We start from the raw sequence: 15,958 nt of genomic DNA on the forward strand, positions 1-15,958 counted from the left end.
AAATATAGCAAATTTGATGGCGCAGCATGTATTTTCGGGAACAGTGCAGACTAGTGATCCTATCCAGCAGAAGTTGGATATTTTAGGATATTTAAAGAAACCTTCTTATATACTCTGACAGGATTCAAACTCTCAAGAGATTACTCAGGGCAGTTATAGAATGTGGGCATGAATCCTCTGTAGCTGTCTATCATCAGAATAAGTGGGCAATCTTCCGCACATGGTACAAACAGAAGGGAATCTCATTTTCTAAGACAACTGTAGCAGAAATTGCAGCCTTTCTTCTTTCTCTCAGAGAATCCAGGGGCGTATCTGCATCAATGATAAAGGGCTTTAGAGCTATGCTCAACTCTGTTTTTGGACACAGGAATAGATTTGTCTGCAAACCAAGATATTGCAGATTTGGTTAAATCTTTTTATATGAGTAAAAGAGGAACAGAATCAGTGACTTGGAAGCAAGATGTAGCATTAAAATGGCTTTCAGGCTCCTTTTGAACCAATGGAGGAAACCACCTTCAGAAATGTGGCAAAGAAGACCCTCTTTCTAGTAGCATTAGCTACAGCAGAAAGAGTGAGTGAACTACAAGCTATGGATAGGAAAATCAGGTTCTCTGGAGGAGACAGGATTTGTTCACTCTCTTAATTTTCTCACCAAAAACAAGAATCCCAATGGACCCTGGCCTCGCTCTTTTATGATTAAGAGTCTGTCAGAGTTATTAGGGGTCCAGTGAGAGCTCTGAAGTTCTACCTGAGGAGGACGGAAATGTCTAGAGGACCTTCCAGTAACTTAGGGATGTCAGTAAAGGACCCCTTACGTCCTCTATCAAAAAATGCCCTGTCATTCTTCTTAAGGGAGGTGATTACGTAGAGAATCACATTCTCAAGTAGTAGGTGAAGAATGTCTGCCTATCCTCAAAGTAAAGGCACATGAAATCAAAGCGATTTCCACATCCTTAATATCTCCCTGGCGGATATCCTTCAGGCGACTTTTTGGAGATGCAAGTCAGTTTTTGCATTACACGATTTAAAAGAGATAGAGATAGTGTATAGTGAATGCAGTATGTTGAGCCCCTTATCAGTTGTTGACCTGGTGTAGGGGAAGGGAGCTTAGGAAGCATCCCTTCCATCCTTTTTTGCTTTGGATCAAGGTTTTTAGTTATTGGGAGTCTGGGGGTACTTTGTACTAGAATACCCACCAGTTTTATTTTATGGTTGAGGGTTAGAATTTGGTTTTTATGGTATAGGTAATGTTGTTCTGGTCTTTTGTTTATTTTATTTTAAATATGTCATTTTGTGCCAATAATAATGGTTAGAAATCCATAAAGTTAATCCATAAGCAAAATATCTGGTTTATGTATTTGGTTAGGAATTAAAGTATCTTTTTCCGATATCTCTTTCTACTTCTAAAGATTCTGTGCATTCTTGATGCGAAACTTAGGTTTTTTAGGATTGGGAATAGTAAAATTCCTCCTTCAACTTAACCCAACCCAGAGCACTATAAATCAAAGAAAAATATAAAGGGTTACATGCTAAACTAACATTTCCTAAATTAACAGCCTTAGTGGATGCGTGGGCTCTTGTCCTGTGCGTTGGAGGATGCCAACCATTTTTGTTTAGTCTGCGCTAGTAGATCCTGCAGTCCTGGTTTGTTCAACGAGAAGAAAAGAAGCTTTAGCAAGAATTGGAGGAGGGCCAAGAACTGTTCGCCCTTTCCTCCCTGACTATCGTTTCATGTCCCAGCCAATTCCATTTATTCTCTTCTGGACTTAGTCTGTGCACGAGGATAGGTTCTCAGCGCACAATATGGACTTAGTCTGTGCATGAGGATAGGTGCTCAGCACACAATGTGGATTAGTAATGTAGATTAGCACAGGTGTTTGTGTGTCAAGCTCTCTCCAGATTAGCCCATGGCACAACCACATAGTTCACAACCTGCAGAAAACTGTCTCAGATTGTTTCTCCATTCATATTTCAACAAGTTATGTATAGGAGAGTCAGTGTTATCAACTTGCACAACTCGTGCATGATCTCCAGATTGTGTGCTTGCAAGATCTGGGGTTCATGCGAGAGGGATCACTGCATACGATACTGTAACATAACACGCATGTGATCATGTCAGCTCTCTGGATGTTCCTAGTTCATCCTGATCTCCCAGTGTACTCATGCATGATAATGAGCTTGAGTACTCACTTTTTCCATATATATACAGTGGAACCTCGACATACGAAAGTTCCTACTTACGAAAAATCCAATTTGTTCATGAAACTTACCTGTCAGATATATATATAGCTGTATTTTCCAAAGTCCGACAGAAATTAAAAAACTTACGACACACGTAGTGGGAGTCAGGTGGTTAGTACCCATTCCCGCCTGCTGAGGACGGGTATCAGGAATCATTCCCATTTTCTATTCATAATTTTTCTGTCGCCGGTGTTGTAAACACATTTTCAGCACCTCCGTCTTGAATTTTAGGAAACTTGGCTACTATAAGTACCCCTTTTTGATTTTTTGGTATCTTGACTTTTGGATCGGTGGCTAGGCACACGTTAATTGTGGATTTGATTGATTTTGGCTTGATTTCTCTTTAAATAAGATGTCTGGTTCTAGTTCGGCTAGCGCCAGGTTTTGTACCAAGAGTGATTGTCGAGGTAGGCTACTGAAAGCATCAGTAGACCCTCATACTTTGTGTAAGAGTTGCAGAGAGCATGATTGTATGTATGAAAGTCGCTGCAAGGAATGTGAGTGTCTTTCTGATTCTGGATGGAGAGCGTATGAGTCCTATCTGCGTAAGCTTGAACGATAGGTTAAGGAGGTCTTCCTCCAGGAGCGTTTCAGGTAAACGTCAGGAAGTTCATGTTTCTCCTACTAACCCTCCTTTAATCACTACTCCTAACCCTGTAGTGTTGCCGTTCGGGCCCTGAAACAGTGTCTGTGGAGGGTAATACCCTTACACTTATCTTAGTCGAGTCATTCGTAATTTAGAATCTAAAGTGCTCGCCTTAGAAGGCAAAAGTGAAGGTGCAAAGTGCAGTGACAGTGCTCCTTCGTTGGTGGAGGGTGCGTCAGATCGCCCCCCATTTCGCCTCTAGGCCTAGACCGCTGCCGGACTCCCAGGTTTCAGGGAGAGGGCATGTCGAAAGCCGCAGGAGGGTTACGGGGAAACGCCCACCGATCTGACGTGCCTTCGGCAGTATCTGTTTGACGTTACACAGACTGCCAGGAGCATGCGCGTGCACGCCTCCTGAAAGAGTTTCTCTTCTTCAGAGGCTTCCTCCCCGCACAAGGGGTGGAGCTCTCATTCTATTTCACGCCGCTGAAAAGGAGCGTTGGTGACCGTGACGCTTCACGTCCAGTTTTTGGCTCTCGAGAGGCGATCATCGCCTGAGAGTGTGTTCGCAGCCTTCCCGCCACAGAAGAAGCGTAGGGAGTCATCGGATGATGACTTTGTTGAGCGCCCCAGTCGCTCTCGAGCGCGTGCTACGGCAGTTTCTGGGAGAAGAAAGAAGGCGTCCCCTCGCCCCTCGTCTTCTCACAGGATCAGCCCGTCACCTGACAAGGAATCCTCTCCTACTGAGAAGATCCCTGCGCTCTTTGCAGCAACAGCTTGCTGATGCTCTTGCTAGAAAGGGACGCACCACGTCCCAGAGAAAGGATGACCGTCTGCCTGTGAAGAGATCTAGAAGGTCTCCCTCTCCATCTCCTCGCTCGTCTATCTCTCCACTTTCTTCGCCTGCTAGAGTTCGTGCGACTCCCCAGCGGCCCTCTGGAGGACGTGAAGAGGATTTTGCTCGCTCTGTGCATGAAGCGGTATTACCCGCTCGTAAGCTTGCGGTGCGAGAGCTCGATACTTGCGTGAACGCTTCAGTGCAAGTTCACGTTCTGACGCTCGGTCGGAAGCCAAGCGAACGCCAGTGGCATCTAAGAGTGCACCAGCGGAAGCAGAGCGCGCACGAGATGTTAAGCGCGCTTTAGTAAATGTCATTCGCACGCCAGTGGACGCCAAGCGTGCGCCAGCGGACGCCAGCAGCGCGCGAGTGGACGCCAATCCCGCGCTAGTTGCAGCCAGGCGTGCGCCAGTGGACGCCAGGTATGCGCCAGTGGACGCCAGGTGTGCGCCAGTGGACGCCAGGTGTGCGCCAGCGGACGCTCGGGTGGACGAAGATGTGGATTTTCGTCGCCTCCCACCTGTTTGTGATGAGACTTTGCAAGTTACTTCGGGTCTTAGAGATACGACCGGAGTTTCTATTATGAGTCAGCTTTGCCTTCCACTTCACAGCAACGCGCCTCTTGGAAACTTAGACCAGATAGTCTTGGTCCAGCCTTATTGCCTCCAACTTCACCTGTGTCGGAAGCAGAGGTTAGCGACGCTTCGGTTGAAGTGGATGATGAGAAACCTTTGGCGCAGTCTCTTCCGAACTACCAGGTTTTGACCCGCCTTCTTCAATCAGAGTTTGGAGAGACGTTTCACCCGGAAGCTCCTCGCTCTCCTCCTTCACAACTTTCTTCTTCCAAAATTAACAAGGTCTCGGCATTCGTCAGAATGAAGAAGTCACTGTCAACTAAGAGGGCCCTTCGTAAGGTCCATGACTGGATGGAGAAAAGGAAGTCTCAGGGAAAGACTTCTTTTGCCCTGCCACCTTCGAGACTTAGTGGGAAGGCTGGCATTTGGTATGAAACGGGAGAAGACGTAGGTATTAGACTTCCCTCGTCAGCTCAAGGAGACTTCGCTAGCATTGTGGATGCCTCGAGGAGGTCTCACCTGTCCTCTTCGAAAGTTTCCTGGTCTACTACGGAAATGGACTACCACCTTAAAGGCCTCTTTCGGATGTTAGAGGTCTTCAACTTTCTAGATTGTGTTTGGGAGTTCTGGATGCCAAGTCTAGGAGTTTTCCGACTCGATTAGTCTGGGGGAGCTGTCCAGCGTAATTCGTGTATGGACAAGGCCGTCAGAGATGGTTCGGAGGAGCTTACAGCTCACTTTTGCACAGGGCTCTTGAAGAAGAGATCCCTGTTTTTGCAATTTTACAGCTAAATCTGTCTCTCCGTCACAAAAAGCAGATTTGCTCTTCGCTCCTTTTTCGGATCATCTCTTCCCCAGGCTATGGTAAAAGACATTGCTACCAGCCTACAGGAGAAGGCCACGCAAGATCTCCTCGCACAATCTTCAAGGAGACCTGCGTTCCTTCGTCCTCGGGAGTTTCGATTCTCAAGAAATCGAAGCCCTTTCGAGGTAGTTCTTCCTCGAGACCAGCCCCTCGAGGAAGAGGCACTTCCAGAGGCAGAGCCACTGCGCTTGCCAAGAACAAGAAGTGAAGCAGAAGTCCTTCAGTCACCGGTTGGAGCCAGCTTCAGCTTTTTGCGCAAGCCTGGGAAGAGAGAGGTGCGGACGAATGGTCCTTGGACATCTTAAAGAAGGGTTACCGGATCCCGTTCCTGGAACCACCCCCGCTGTCTACGACACCCAGGGACATGTCTCCTTCCTATCGGGGAGAAAAGCAACAAGTGCTTTACGATCTGTTAGATCAGATGATCGGGAAACACGCCGTAGAACAGGTCTCCGACTTGAATTCCCCCGGATTTTACAACAGACTGTTCCTGGTGCCAAAGCAGTCGGGGAATGGCGACCGGTACTCGATGTCAGCAACCTGAACCTCTTTGTCATCAAGCAGAGGTTCAAGATGGAGACACCTCAGTCAGTGATGGGAGCCTTAAGACCGTGGGGGATTGGATGGCTTCACTAGATCTCCAGGACGCGTATTTCCACATCCCCATCCACCCCCAGTCCAGGAAATACCTGCGGTTTGTCCTGAAAGGAAAAGTGTTTCAATTCAGGGCTCTCTGCTTCGGACTCAGCACTGCTCCCATGGTATTCACCCTACTGATGAAGAACATTGCGAGGTGGCTTCATCTTTCCAATGTCAGGATCTCTCTCTACCTGGACGACTGGCCTCGTACGAGCCTCCTCGAAAGACCGGTGTCGGAGGACCTTCACACGACTTTTGTCGTTAACGAAGTCCCTGGGGCTTCTGGTGAACCTCGAAAAGTCACATCTGACCCCTTCTCAGTCTTTAGTCTATCTGGGGATTCAGATGGACTCAGTGGGCTTTTCGGGCTTTTCTGTCCCAGGGGCGACAACTAGATTGCCTAAGCAAAGTGTCAACCTTTCCTTTCTGGGGAAGGAATCATGCTCGGTGAGGGAATGGATGAGTCTGCTGGGGACCATTTCCTCACTGGAGAAGTTTGTTTCCCTAGGGAGGTTGCACCTCAGACCTCTTCAATTCTTCCTTGCCGACAATTGGAAGCACCAAAACACTTTGGATTCGATTCTGGTGTTATCAGAAGAGGTAAAGGAACATCTAAGATGGTGGACCGACCCCTTTGAAGCTCGCAGAGGGTCTTTCCCTCAAGCTTCAGAACCCCGACCTAGTGTTGTTTTCCGACGCGTCCTCCACGGGGTGGGAGCAACACTGGGGGGGGAGGAAGTGTCAGGCACCTGGAGAGGGAACAGGTGTCCTGGCACATAAACCTCAAGGAGCTGGCAGCAGTTCATCTGGCGCTCCAGTTCTTTCAGAACGAAGTCTCCGGCAATGTGGTGCAGATCAACTCGGACAACACCACAGCCCTGGCATACCTCAAGAAACAGGGAAGAAACCCACTCTCGATCCCTGTTCTTCCTTGCAAAGGAGATCCTGTTATGGGCGAAGGCACACGACGTCTCTATCCTGACGAGATTCATATCAGGGGTAGAAAACGTCCGTGCAGATCTGCTCAGTCGACAAGGTCAACTTCTGCCGACGGAGTGGACCCTTCATCAGGAAGTATGCCAGAGGTTGTGGAAGTTATGGGATGTCCTCTCGTAGACATCTTCGCAACTTTCCAGAACAACGAGACTCCCGCTGTACTGCTCACCAGTTCTAGACCCAGGAGCAGTAGCAGTAGGACGCCCTTCTTTGGGACTGGACGGGACTAGAGGTATATGCCCCCCTTTCCCCCGTTCAAGGTCTAGGGAAGTAATAAGGAAATTCGCGGCATCAGAGGGAACGAGGATGACTCTCATCGCCCCCTTCTGGCCAGCGACCGACTGGTTCACAGAGGTCATGTCTTTCTAGTAGACTTTCCGAGGACTCTGCCTCCAAGGATAGATCTACTCAAACAGCCCCACTTCGAGAGGTATCACAAAAACCTCCCCGCTCTGAGTCTGACTGCGTTCAGACTATCCAGAAGTTGGCCAGAGCGAGGGGTTTTTTCAAGACCTGTGGCGAAAGCAATCGCAACGGCAAGAAGGCCTTCTTCTATGGCCGTATACCAATCCAAGTGGGCTGTTTTCCGGAGCTGGTGCAGGAAGAAAGACATTTCCTCCACCTCTACCTCTGTGAGCCAAATCGCAGACTTCCTTCTCTACTTGAGAAATGAAGTTCGCTTAGCGGTGCCTACGATAAAAGGCTACAGAAGTGTGCTTTCTGTAGTCTTTAGGCATAGAGGACTGGACCTTAGCCAACAAGAGAGACCTTCATGATCTTTCTGAAGTCTTCGAGACTTCGAAGGTACCTCAACCAAGAGTCCCTTCTTGGAACTTAGACATTGTTCTAAAGTTTTTGATGTCCAGTAATTTTGTTTTGAACCTCTCAACTTAGCTTCGCTTAGAAACCTTACAAGGAAGACACTTTTTTCTAACTGCTCTGGCGACGGCGAAGAGAGTTAGTGAGATCCAGGCTATAAGCAAGCATGTTGGGTTTAAGAACTCTGATGCTGTTTGTTCTTTAAGCCCCTATGTTCTTAGCAAAGAACGAAAACCCGTCCAACCCTTGGCCCAAGACATTTGAAATCAAGGGTTTGACAGAGATCGTGGGTAATGAGCCAGAGAGAGTCCTGTGCCCTGTCATGGGCTCTCAAATTCTATTTAGACAGAACGAAGGACTGTAGAGGACCTTCGGGCAACTTTGTGGTGCTCGGTTAAGAAGCCCGATCTTCCCATGTCAAGAACGCGCTTTCTTTCTTCTTGAGAGACACCATTAAGGAAGCTCATTCCACATGTAGTGATAGTGACATGAAGCTTTTAAAAGTGAATGCCCACGAGGTGAGGGCTATTTCGACCTCGATAGCCTTTCACAGAAATATGGCACTCAGTGACATTTTGAGTGCCACATATTGGCGGAGCAACTCGGTGTTCGCTTCACACTACCTGCGGGAGGTGAAAGCGACATACGAACATTGCTCGTCGCTTGGACCATACGTCGCTGCAGACACTGTTTTGGGGCAGGAGGTAGCACTCATCCTTTCCTTTAGTGGTTAGTGAGCTTTTAATTGTTGTGTGTTTTTTGGTTGTAGGGTTGACCGCCCGAGGCGGATCTCCCTTCTTTAGTCTAGTTTAGTGGTATACCTTTGGTAGACTAGGCCAGGTGGTTTTTTACTTCGTTGCCCTCATTGTATGGTCAATGGTCTAGTCACATCGTGGTCACGCCCCCGTTGACAGATCATCTTGAGTGCACCAGCTATATAGGTCTCTACCTCGCTGGCAACTCTAGTAGCACAAGCAGACTTACGCGGCAGTAACCCACGAAGTCGCTATGCTAACAGGTAAGGAATCAAGATATCATTTATCTGCATATATATGTTTCCTAAAATCTTCTATTCTGTCTACTCCCACCACCAAAGGTGGGATTCAGCTATATATATATCTGACAGGTAAGTTTCATGAACAAAATGATATTGTAATGATACAATTAAGTTTGTTCATACTTACCTGGCAGATATATATAATTAAGTACCCACCCACCTCCCCTCAGGAGACAGTGGAAATAAAAAATTATGAATAGAAAATGGGAATGATTCCTGATACCCGCCTCCCAGCGGCGGGAATGGGTACTAACCACCTGACTCCCACTACGTGTGTCGTAAGTTTTTTAATTTCTGTCGGACTTCGGAAAATACAGCTATATATATATCTGCCAGGTAAGTATGAACAAACTTAATTGTATCATTACAATATCATGTTATGAAAGCAAAGACAAAGATTTTTTTGCCTCTGTATACGAAAATAATTCAGGTTGCGAAAGGGTAAAGTCCGAGATTCACCCGGACCACCGAGAACAATTTTAAAACTCGCGCGCCGCCAACTGAGTAGACTCGCCACCATCCTCCCGCTCTCCCATTGGTTCCTGATACTAGTTACCGCCATAAGATCCTGCTCTCCTATTGGTCAGCATCATGCCTCTATGTAAAGGCGTTCCTTGACCATTGTTTACGGTAGCATTATCGTAAACACTGGAATTCATTCATTCACATATACGTATTTTGGTTGTTAACGTAAATTCATGTTAGTGATTTCACTTTCGTTGTACTGTAAGTTACTTTATTGTGTTGTGCGTGAACTTAATTACTTACGTTATTAGACACGGGTCCCAAGAATGTTGCTGAAGTTCACAGAAAGAAGAGGATGCTTTCTATGGAGAACGAAGATGGAGATAATCAAGAAGTGTTAATGTTTTCTGCCATTTGTTAATGTGTTTCGTAAAGTTTAGTGTTAATGTTTTCTGCCTTGTTTAATGTGTTTCGTAAAGTTAAGTGTTCATGTTTTCTGCCATTTGTCCTCCTCCTCTATCGCCACTTTCGGAGATCGCTTCACTCGAAAGGTAAGGTTCCACATTTTACTACATATGTACGTACATGTAGGTAAAGTATTTCTTGTACCATGTACAGTAATACACTTTATTTACAGGTATGTACTACAATAAAGGTTATGTTAGGTATTGAATGGTCCAAATTGTTGTATTTCATTGTTTATTGGTCAATTTAGCTTTATTATAAAATTTACTGTGGTGTTTTTATAGGCCTTGGAATGAATTAGGCAATTTGCATGTAAAATGTAGTTAGAGATACGAAAAAATCAGGTTACGAAGGCCACTTCAGAACGGATTAATTTCGTATCCTGAGGCACTACTTGTACTAGTTTGCCTTCAGTTAATTGTAGCAAGCCCTAAGGAAGGGTTGACATAGTTTGGAGCATGCCTGTTGTGTTCATTAATCAAACTTGGATTGTGGTTCAACAATTGACACCACCAGGTCCAGTATTTTGTGACCACAGTTCCAGGAGTGCTCACCAGGGCAGACTGATGAGTCGGCTTATCCTTAGCGAGAGGGTCTAACACATGCTTTTGGGGATCTGTTAAGACCTGGAGGGCCTCCTCCTTCAGACCCTCTTCAAACCCATTTGGAGTTGATCTTTCAAGAAATCTTGAATCTCATTAGTGAGCACATTGATCTCTGGGAGGCAACTAACGGCACTGTCATTGAACCCTATCTTCTTGATAGAGTGTGCTCAAGTTCACTCCAGAGATGATTCCATTGTCCTTACTGCTGTAGTCTTGGCTTCTCCAAGGTGTTTCTGACTGAGTGAACAGATTGGTCTTTGGACCAGAAGGTTCTTGTATAGCATGATTCAAGCTTGTAGCAATACAAATTGTATTAGAAATGTGTAATTTTACTTTGTATGCAATTTCAGTCTTTAATTTCAGTGTATCCATTACAGTATTTGATTTTACTTTTTTAGTCTTTCAGTAAATATCAGCTCAGGAGAACCTGCCCTGGAATATCATTGTATCTAATTCTTTAAGAAATTCAACCTTATTAGGCTAATCCTTCCTCCCTGTTATGTTAGTATTTTTTTCCTTTATGTATAGTACTTCTCGTTTTTCCTTTTTTTTATAATTCATTCTATTAAAATAGTTTGGTAGATCTTGTGAAAATAGCAGAAAAAAGCATAATTTTTATACTTCAAAGTAAAGTTTTTATTTAATTCCAATCTAAATCTTCTCTTCCATTTCCAACTGCTTTTTTAATGAAATCATGAAAAGGGTAAACAGAAACAATGAAATATTCCTTTCCAGTACCCCTACTTACAACAAATTCAGTCAACAAGAGCCGATCAACATTAACTTTCATCGGCCTCAAACATGGTAATCTCAATTTACATTTTTCATGTGAATAGTATTAAATCTTCCATAACAAAGGCCTGTGAATGCAGTGGAATGACTTTGCTTAATCAGCAAAACCCATCAGAAGGGTATTTTTAATTTCCTTACTCTGCTGTGCAGTTGTTAACAAAAAATGTGTACTAATTGTGTGGCTGCTGCATTTTCTAAAACCATCCTGTTAATTTCCAAGCATTTGATCAATTTTTTTCTAAGTCAGTTGAGAATAAGCATGCTGAATATTTTTTATTACAACTAACATAAGTACCTACAATGCGTCAATAGCTGCTACATTAAGGTCACATATCTTTGATACCTCGATGTTTTTGAAGAAAGAGAAAATGTTGATAATGACACCCATAATTTTAGCCATTTACTTCACTGCTATGTTTGAAAGATAGGAATCTTATTTGTTTGACTCATCACAGTCTTTAGGAAGGATGTTTGGTTGTTGAAATTTTACGATAATCCGTCTACAGGAAGATGTGTTTGATGGTTGAAATTGTAGAAAAAGCCATTTGTTAATACTTTCTGGCTGTGTATACAGTATACATACAGTACTATGTTGATGACTGGAATTTGGATGTTGATAGCTTTTTCAGTCACTGATTGCAGAATTTCCTTTTGGAATTTCTTAGAATAGTTGATTAATTGATTTTTCTTTGTATGACCATTCTCTGAAAATTTCTCAGAATTTCATATCACTAAGCCTCTTAGATAATTTGTTGCACCTTGCAAAACTCATTTGTGCTGGTAAGCTTCAGGATTGTCATTGGTATGCATCCAGTCATCAAGCATCTTTTCTGTCTTGTTAAGGACAGGAATTCAGTGTTTGTTTTCATATCCAAAGATGAACTTTTGGCAATGCCTGTGCCTCAGTGTGGTCTTTAGCTGCACAAATTGCTTGTAGATTTGTTTTTGGTACACTGGTATCTGCCACAATACCTGTTGTGCCCTACCTTTTATTATATTGCCAAATTATATCCATTTTCTCTTTCAAAGATATCCCCTTCTGACTTGGTAACATTAGAGGCTTGGGATTTAGAAGCAGGATGTTTGGTAGACATATTGTCCAATGCAGGAGCACAAAACATGGCAGTATTTGCTATTTAAAGGAAACTAAACCTTCATGCCAATTGCTATTGGCTGCTAGCGAACACAGAGCTTCATGGGAACTGCCATACCAAAACTTTATTGCTTTTATTTTATCTGCCTGTTGTTTGCTGTTATAAGTTAAGAAATTTGTGATGTTACTTGACATTTAGTGCTTTCATGTTGCACCAATGAAATTTCCAAAATCAATAACCATGAAATTTTAGACTGCAATAATGTATATGCAATGATGTAAGATGTGATGATGTGATGAGGTTCTTCACACAATTGCCTCTGGGTAGTGTCAAAAGCCTTTCATCTAATAAGTAACCTGGCTTATTGCTACTGCTGTGTATTCACTTCAGCTTTGTTGTGAAAGTCATCTCCCTGTGCTTGTTTGCAAGGTTAACGCAGGAATTGCTGTTAATAACTTGATTCTATGCCTCTTTCATGCTCTCATACTTTGCATGTCCGGTTTCACTGTCCGAGAAATTCCATGTGGAAGTCAGAAACCTAAGTGTCAGCAAATGAGGTTCACTTCCAGAGCGGAAAATTCTCTTCATACATCACTGTACCCTAAATCATTTAACAAGCATTTCAAGTGTTAGGTGTTTCCTTGAAGTGATGAAGTCCAGTAACACTTCTGATATGACCAGGCTTAATTTGGGCAGACTTGCCAGTCGTTCTCGAAAATCTTTAATACAGTAGTTAGTTAAGGTTGCTTTCAGAATACAGATATTTTCAGTGTTATAGACAGTGTCGACAGGGAAGTTTAATGTTAGAAATAGACTGAGCATAAATATTAAAATGCCTTTACATTGATTGTTTTACGTTTCCACAAAGTTTCATGGTACACCTCATTTACTGATAATGCCCCTTTCTTGTATAATGTAGCTAAAGTTTCTGTTCAATTTTATTGACTTTTACATTTCAATATAATATTGGGAAGATTGTTTGTGACTCAAGATAAACGGAATTATTGTCTTGAAGCAATGTCGGATGGAAAAAATTAGGTCAACTCGAAGGTTAGGTATAGTACTTTAACAAGTAGTACAGATTTTAAAAGATAAAAGTGAAGGATTTTCATGTGTAAATTAATCATCTGAATTTGTGTTTTTCTTATAGAGGAAGAAGAGAAATGGAAAAAAGTCTTTGTATTGCATACCTTGCATGGCTCTTTGGTGGATGGCTTGGACTGCATCATTTTTACCTAAGACGTGATAGACAGGTATGTTGGTTATGCTGATTTTATATGAAATTTGAAATGATGATAATTATTTAGTGCCTTGTGGGAACATTTAGGATGGTTTTATCAAGATCTTTATAGATAAGTGTTTTAAATGAAGCATAAGTAAAGAAATCCAGATTCAGATTTTCCAACTTGATGGGAACAATAGGGGAGCCTTTTAAGTGTTTTGATAATTGTGTTCGTCTTTGAAATATTTTAACCAAAGTAGTCTATCATAGACAGCTTTGCCACTCAACTACTGACATACATAAAATAGATATGATTATGTCATACACTTGCTTTTTATTGCTTGTTCTTGCAGCTGTCACCTTGGTAAGGGAGATTTATATTTATTCCTTTTTATCTTTATTTGTATTGTTGGCCACTCAATGTAAAGTAGTCTTTTTATATTATGGTAGATCACATCATTTGTACCACCAGTTTGGGCGGATATTAATTCTAACACCTCCTTCAATGGGTGTGTCTAATGGCCTCACTGGAAATGTCATGATTCTGGTGGGAATTGAAAGATTAGTTAAATAAAGGAACGAATGCTCTTATTTAATGGCCGCCTGTATGTTAAATACTTCACTTGTTTGGGTTATTGTGAGAACACCTCTCTCTCTCTCTCTCTCTCTCTCTCTCTCTCTCTCTCTCTCTCTCTCTCTCTCTCTCTCTCTCTCTCTCTCTCTCTTTTTCCCTAACATTACAATTACTGCTGATGATGTTCATGAGATCATTTTACTTATAGCATTCTCTTGATCATCTACTTATTCCACTGGAGATGAAAACTTGAAAAACAAGGATATTTTGTGAGAAAAAAAAATTAGTATGTTTTATCATACATTTATTGAATGATATTTTAAAGTTATTTTGTAGGGAAAAATGTGTGATTGTGTGCATGGAATACAATATTGTGAGAGTATTTTGGAATGGACTTTGTATAGAATAGAATTTACCATAAATAAGCAACAGGCGGTGCTATGATTTTGTTTACATCTACTAATTACAAATGGCTGACAGACTAACTACCAGTTTATCATAAGCAATTTTTTGTACGTTTGTGATAATAGACGAATAATCCGGCATGTTTTCTTCAATATTTTATTATTAGTAACTCAATTTACTGTAATAATTAGGCTTGTTTTTCAGTGATTTATTATTAGCAACAATTTTTGTGCCTACCCAGTATGCTCATTGTAGGAAAGGTCTAGCCGAGTGTACGGCCTCATTGGGAGCAGGACAGTTTTTTTTATATACATTTAATGATGAAAAAAGTGTCTAAATGCATTTTCCTTTTGACTTAGCTACACACACTGTCAGAATACTTTTGGAGTATGGTAATTTATTTTTTGAGGAATCCTTTTTGCAAATACATTTTGTCAAAACTTGAATCCTGTTTTATTATAGAACAAGCCCATATGAATTGGTTTCATGTTCTCACAAAGTTTATCTGCAAAAGCTGACTTTTTGTTTAAAAATAATTGAAAAGTTGGTTGAAAACTAGATTTTGAAGCACGTGCATACTGTATAGTACAGGACTACATGTGCTATCACTAATAAATGACTTATAGCATAAAATATTTCATTTTCCTCATTTACATATGCCTTTACTATCATTGCTGTTGTTACCACAAAGAGGGGTTTTAGTAATTATGTGTATGCATTATTCTCCTGAACCCAGGAATATCAGTTAAATTGTACTTCCTAATGTCAACTTATATCTTGACAAAGAAAATATGAGTGCTTGCAGTGGGAATAGTAATTTAAAGAAGGAAGTTGTTAAATCTAAAGTATTGCAGAAATAATTCCATTACAGCACAATTGAAAGTGAGTGGACCATTTTCTTATTAAATCCTTATCTGTATATTGTAAAATGTTAATTATACTTCAAATACCTCATTATTTTTTAAGAACATTTGTTAGTTTTCTATTTGCTATAGTAATTACTGTATATATTTATCCATCTCAACATTTTGAATATTGAATTCAGGTAATCTAAGGTTTTCCATGAAATATTCACTGTATTTTTTGCGGACTGAGAAGTCTTTTTAAGTACAGTTCAGAAATGTTTCTATACCTTGTAAGGGTTATGTTATCTTTATTTTTCTTTAGGCCTTCACTTGGTTTTGCACTCTTGGAGGTTACTTTGGAGTAGGGTGGATGAGAGACTTCTTCCGTTTACCGTCCTATGTGAAAGATGTGAATAATGATGATAAATATGCTGCAGATCTTGCGCAGCTGATGCTTCATCGTTCAAAGGTATTTGCATTTAATACAGTTTGTTTTATTTCTAATGTACTATACCAGTGCTTTTGTTTATTATATAAAATAGAGTAGGTCTTGCATTAATATGTCCCACACTTCAGGTAACTGCTTGTCTTCAATTAACTAAACTTCTCTGTATAATAATAATAAAAAAAAAACTTCACTATTACTGTAGGAGCTCTACTGAATAGGTTTAGAGAAGCTGGACAAGGGGGCTGAGGCAAGGGTGGGTGAGACTGATGCAATCTAAAATCTAAGAATTTAAGTAGAAATACTTTAATGCTACATTAAAATTTGCTCAATGGATAAAGTTTAAGTCTTAATGACCTTTCCAATGATAAATTTACCTTTGCAGTTGGATGAACACATTTTTAGAAGATACATAGTTTTAAAAAGAACA

At 41.8% G+C, this 15,958-nt stretch overlaps 1 protein-coding gene across 5 annotated transcripts in view; it reads left to right on the top strand.

Annotated features, from left to right (window-relative positions):
- The window catches only part of LOC135212640 (dnaJ homolog subfamily C member 22-like), a 78,659-nt gene that overhangs the window by 13,284 nt on the left and 49,417 nt on the right, over positions 1–15,958 (top strand). For 4 of the 5 annotated variants that reach the window (XM_064246239.1, XM_064246236.1, XM_064246235.1 and 1 more), the window contains exons 2-3: positions 13,188–13,290; positions 15,406–15,552. In XM_064246239.1, coding sequence (XP_064102309.1) covers positions 13,201–13,290; positions 15,406–15,552 — 237 coding nt within the window. In that variant the 5' untranslated portion in view covers positions 13,188–13,200. Of the gene's footprint in view, positions 1–10,886; positions 10,956–13,187; positions 13,291–15,405; positions 15,553–15,958 lie in introns of all 5 variants that reach the window. The other variant, XM_064246237.1, reaches the window with a different exon arrangement.

Source organism: Macrobrachium nipponense, chromosome 41 (genome assembly GCF_015104395.2).
Source record: "Macrobrachium nipponense isolate FS-2020 chromosome 41, ASM1510439v2, whole genome shotgun sequence".
Classification (NCBI taxonomy): Eukaryota; Metazoa; Arthropoda; class Malacostraca; order Decapoda; family Palaemonidae; genus Macrobrachium; species Macrobrachium nipponense.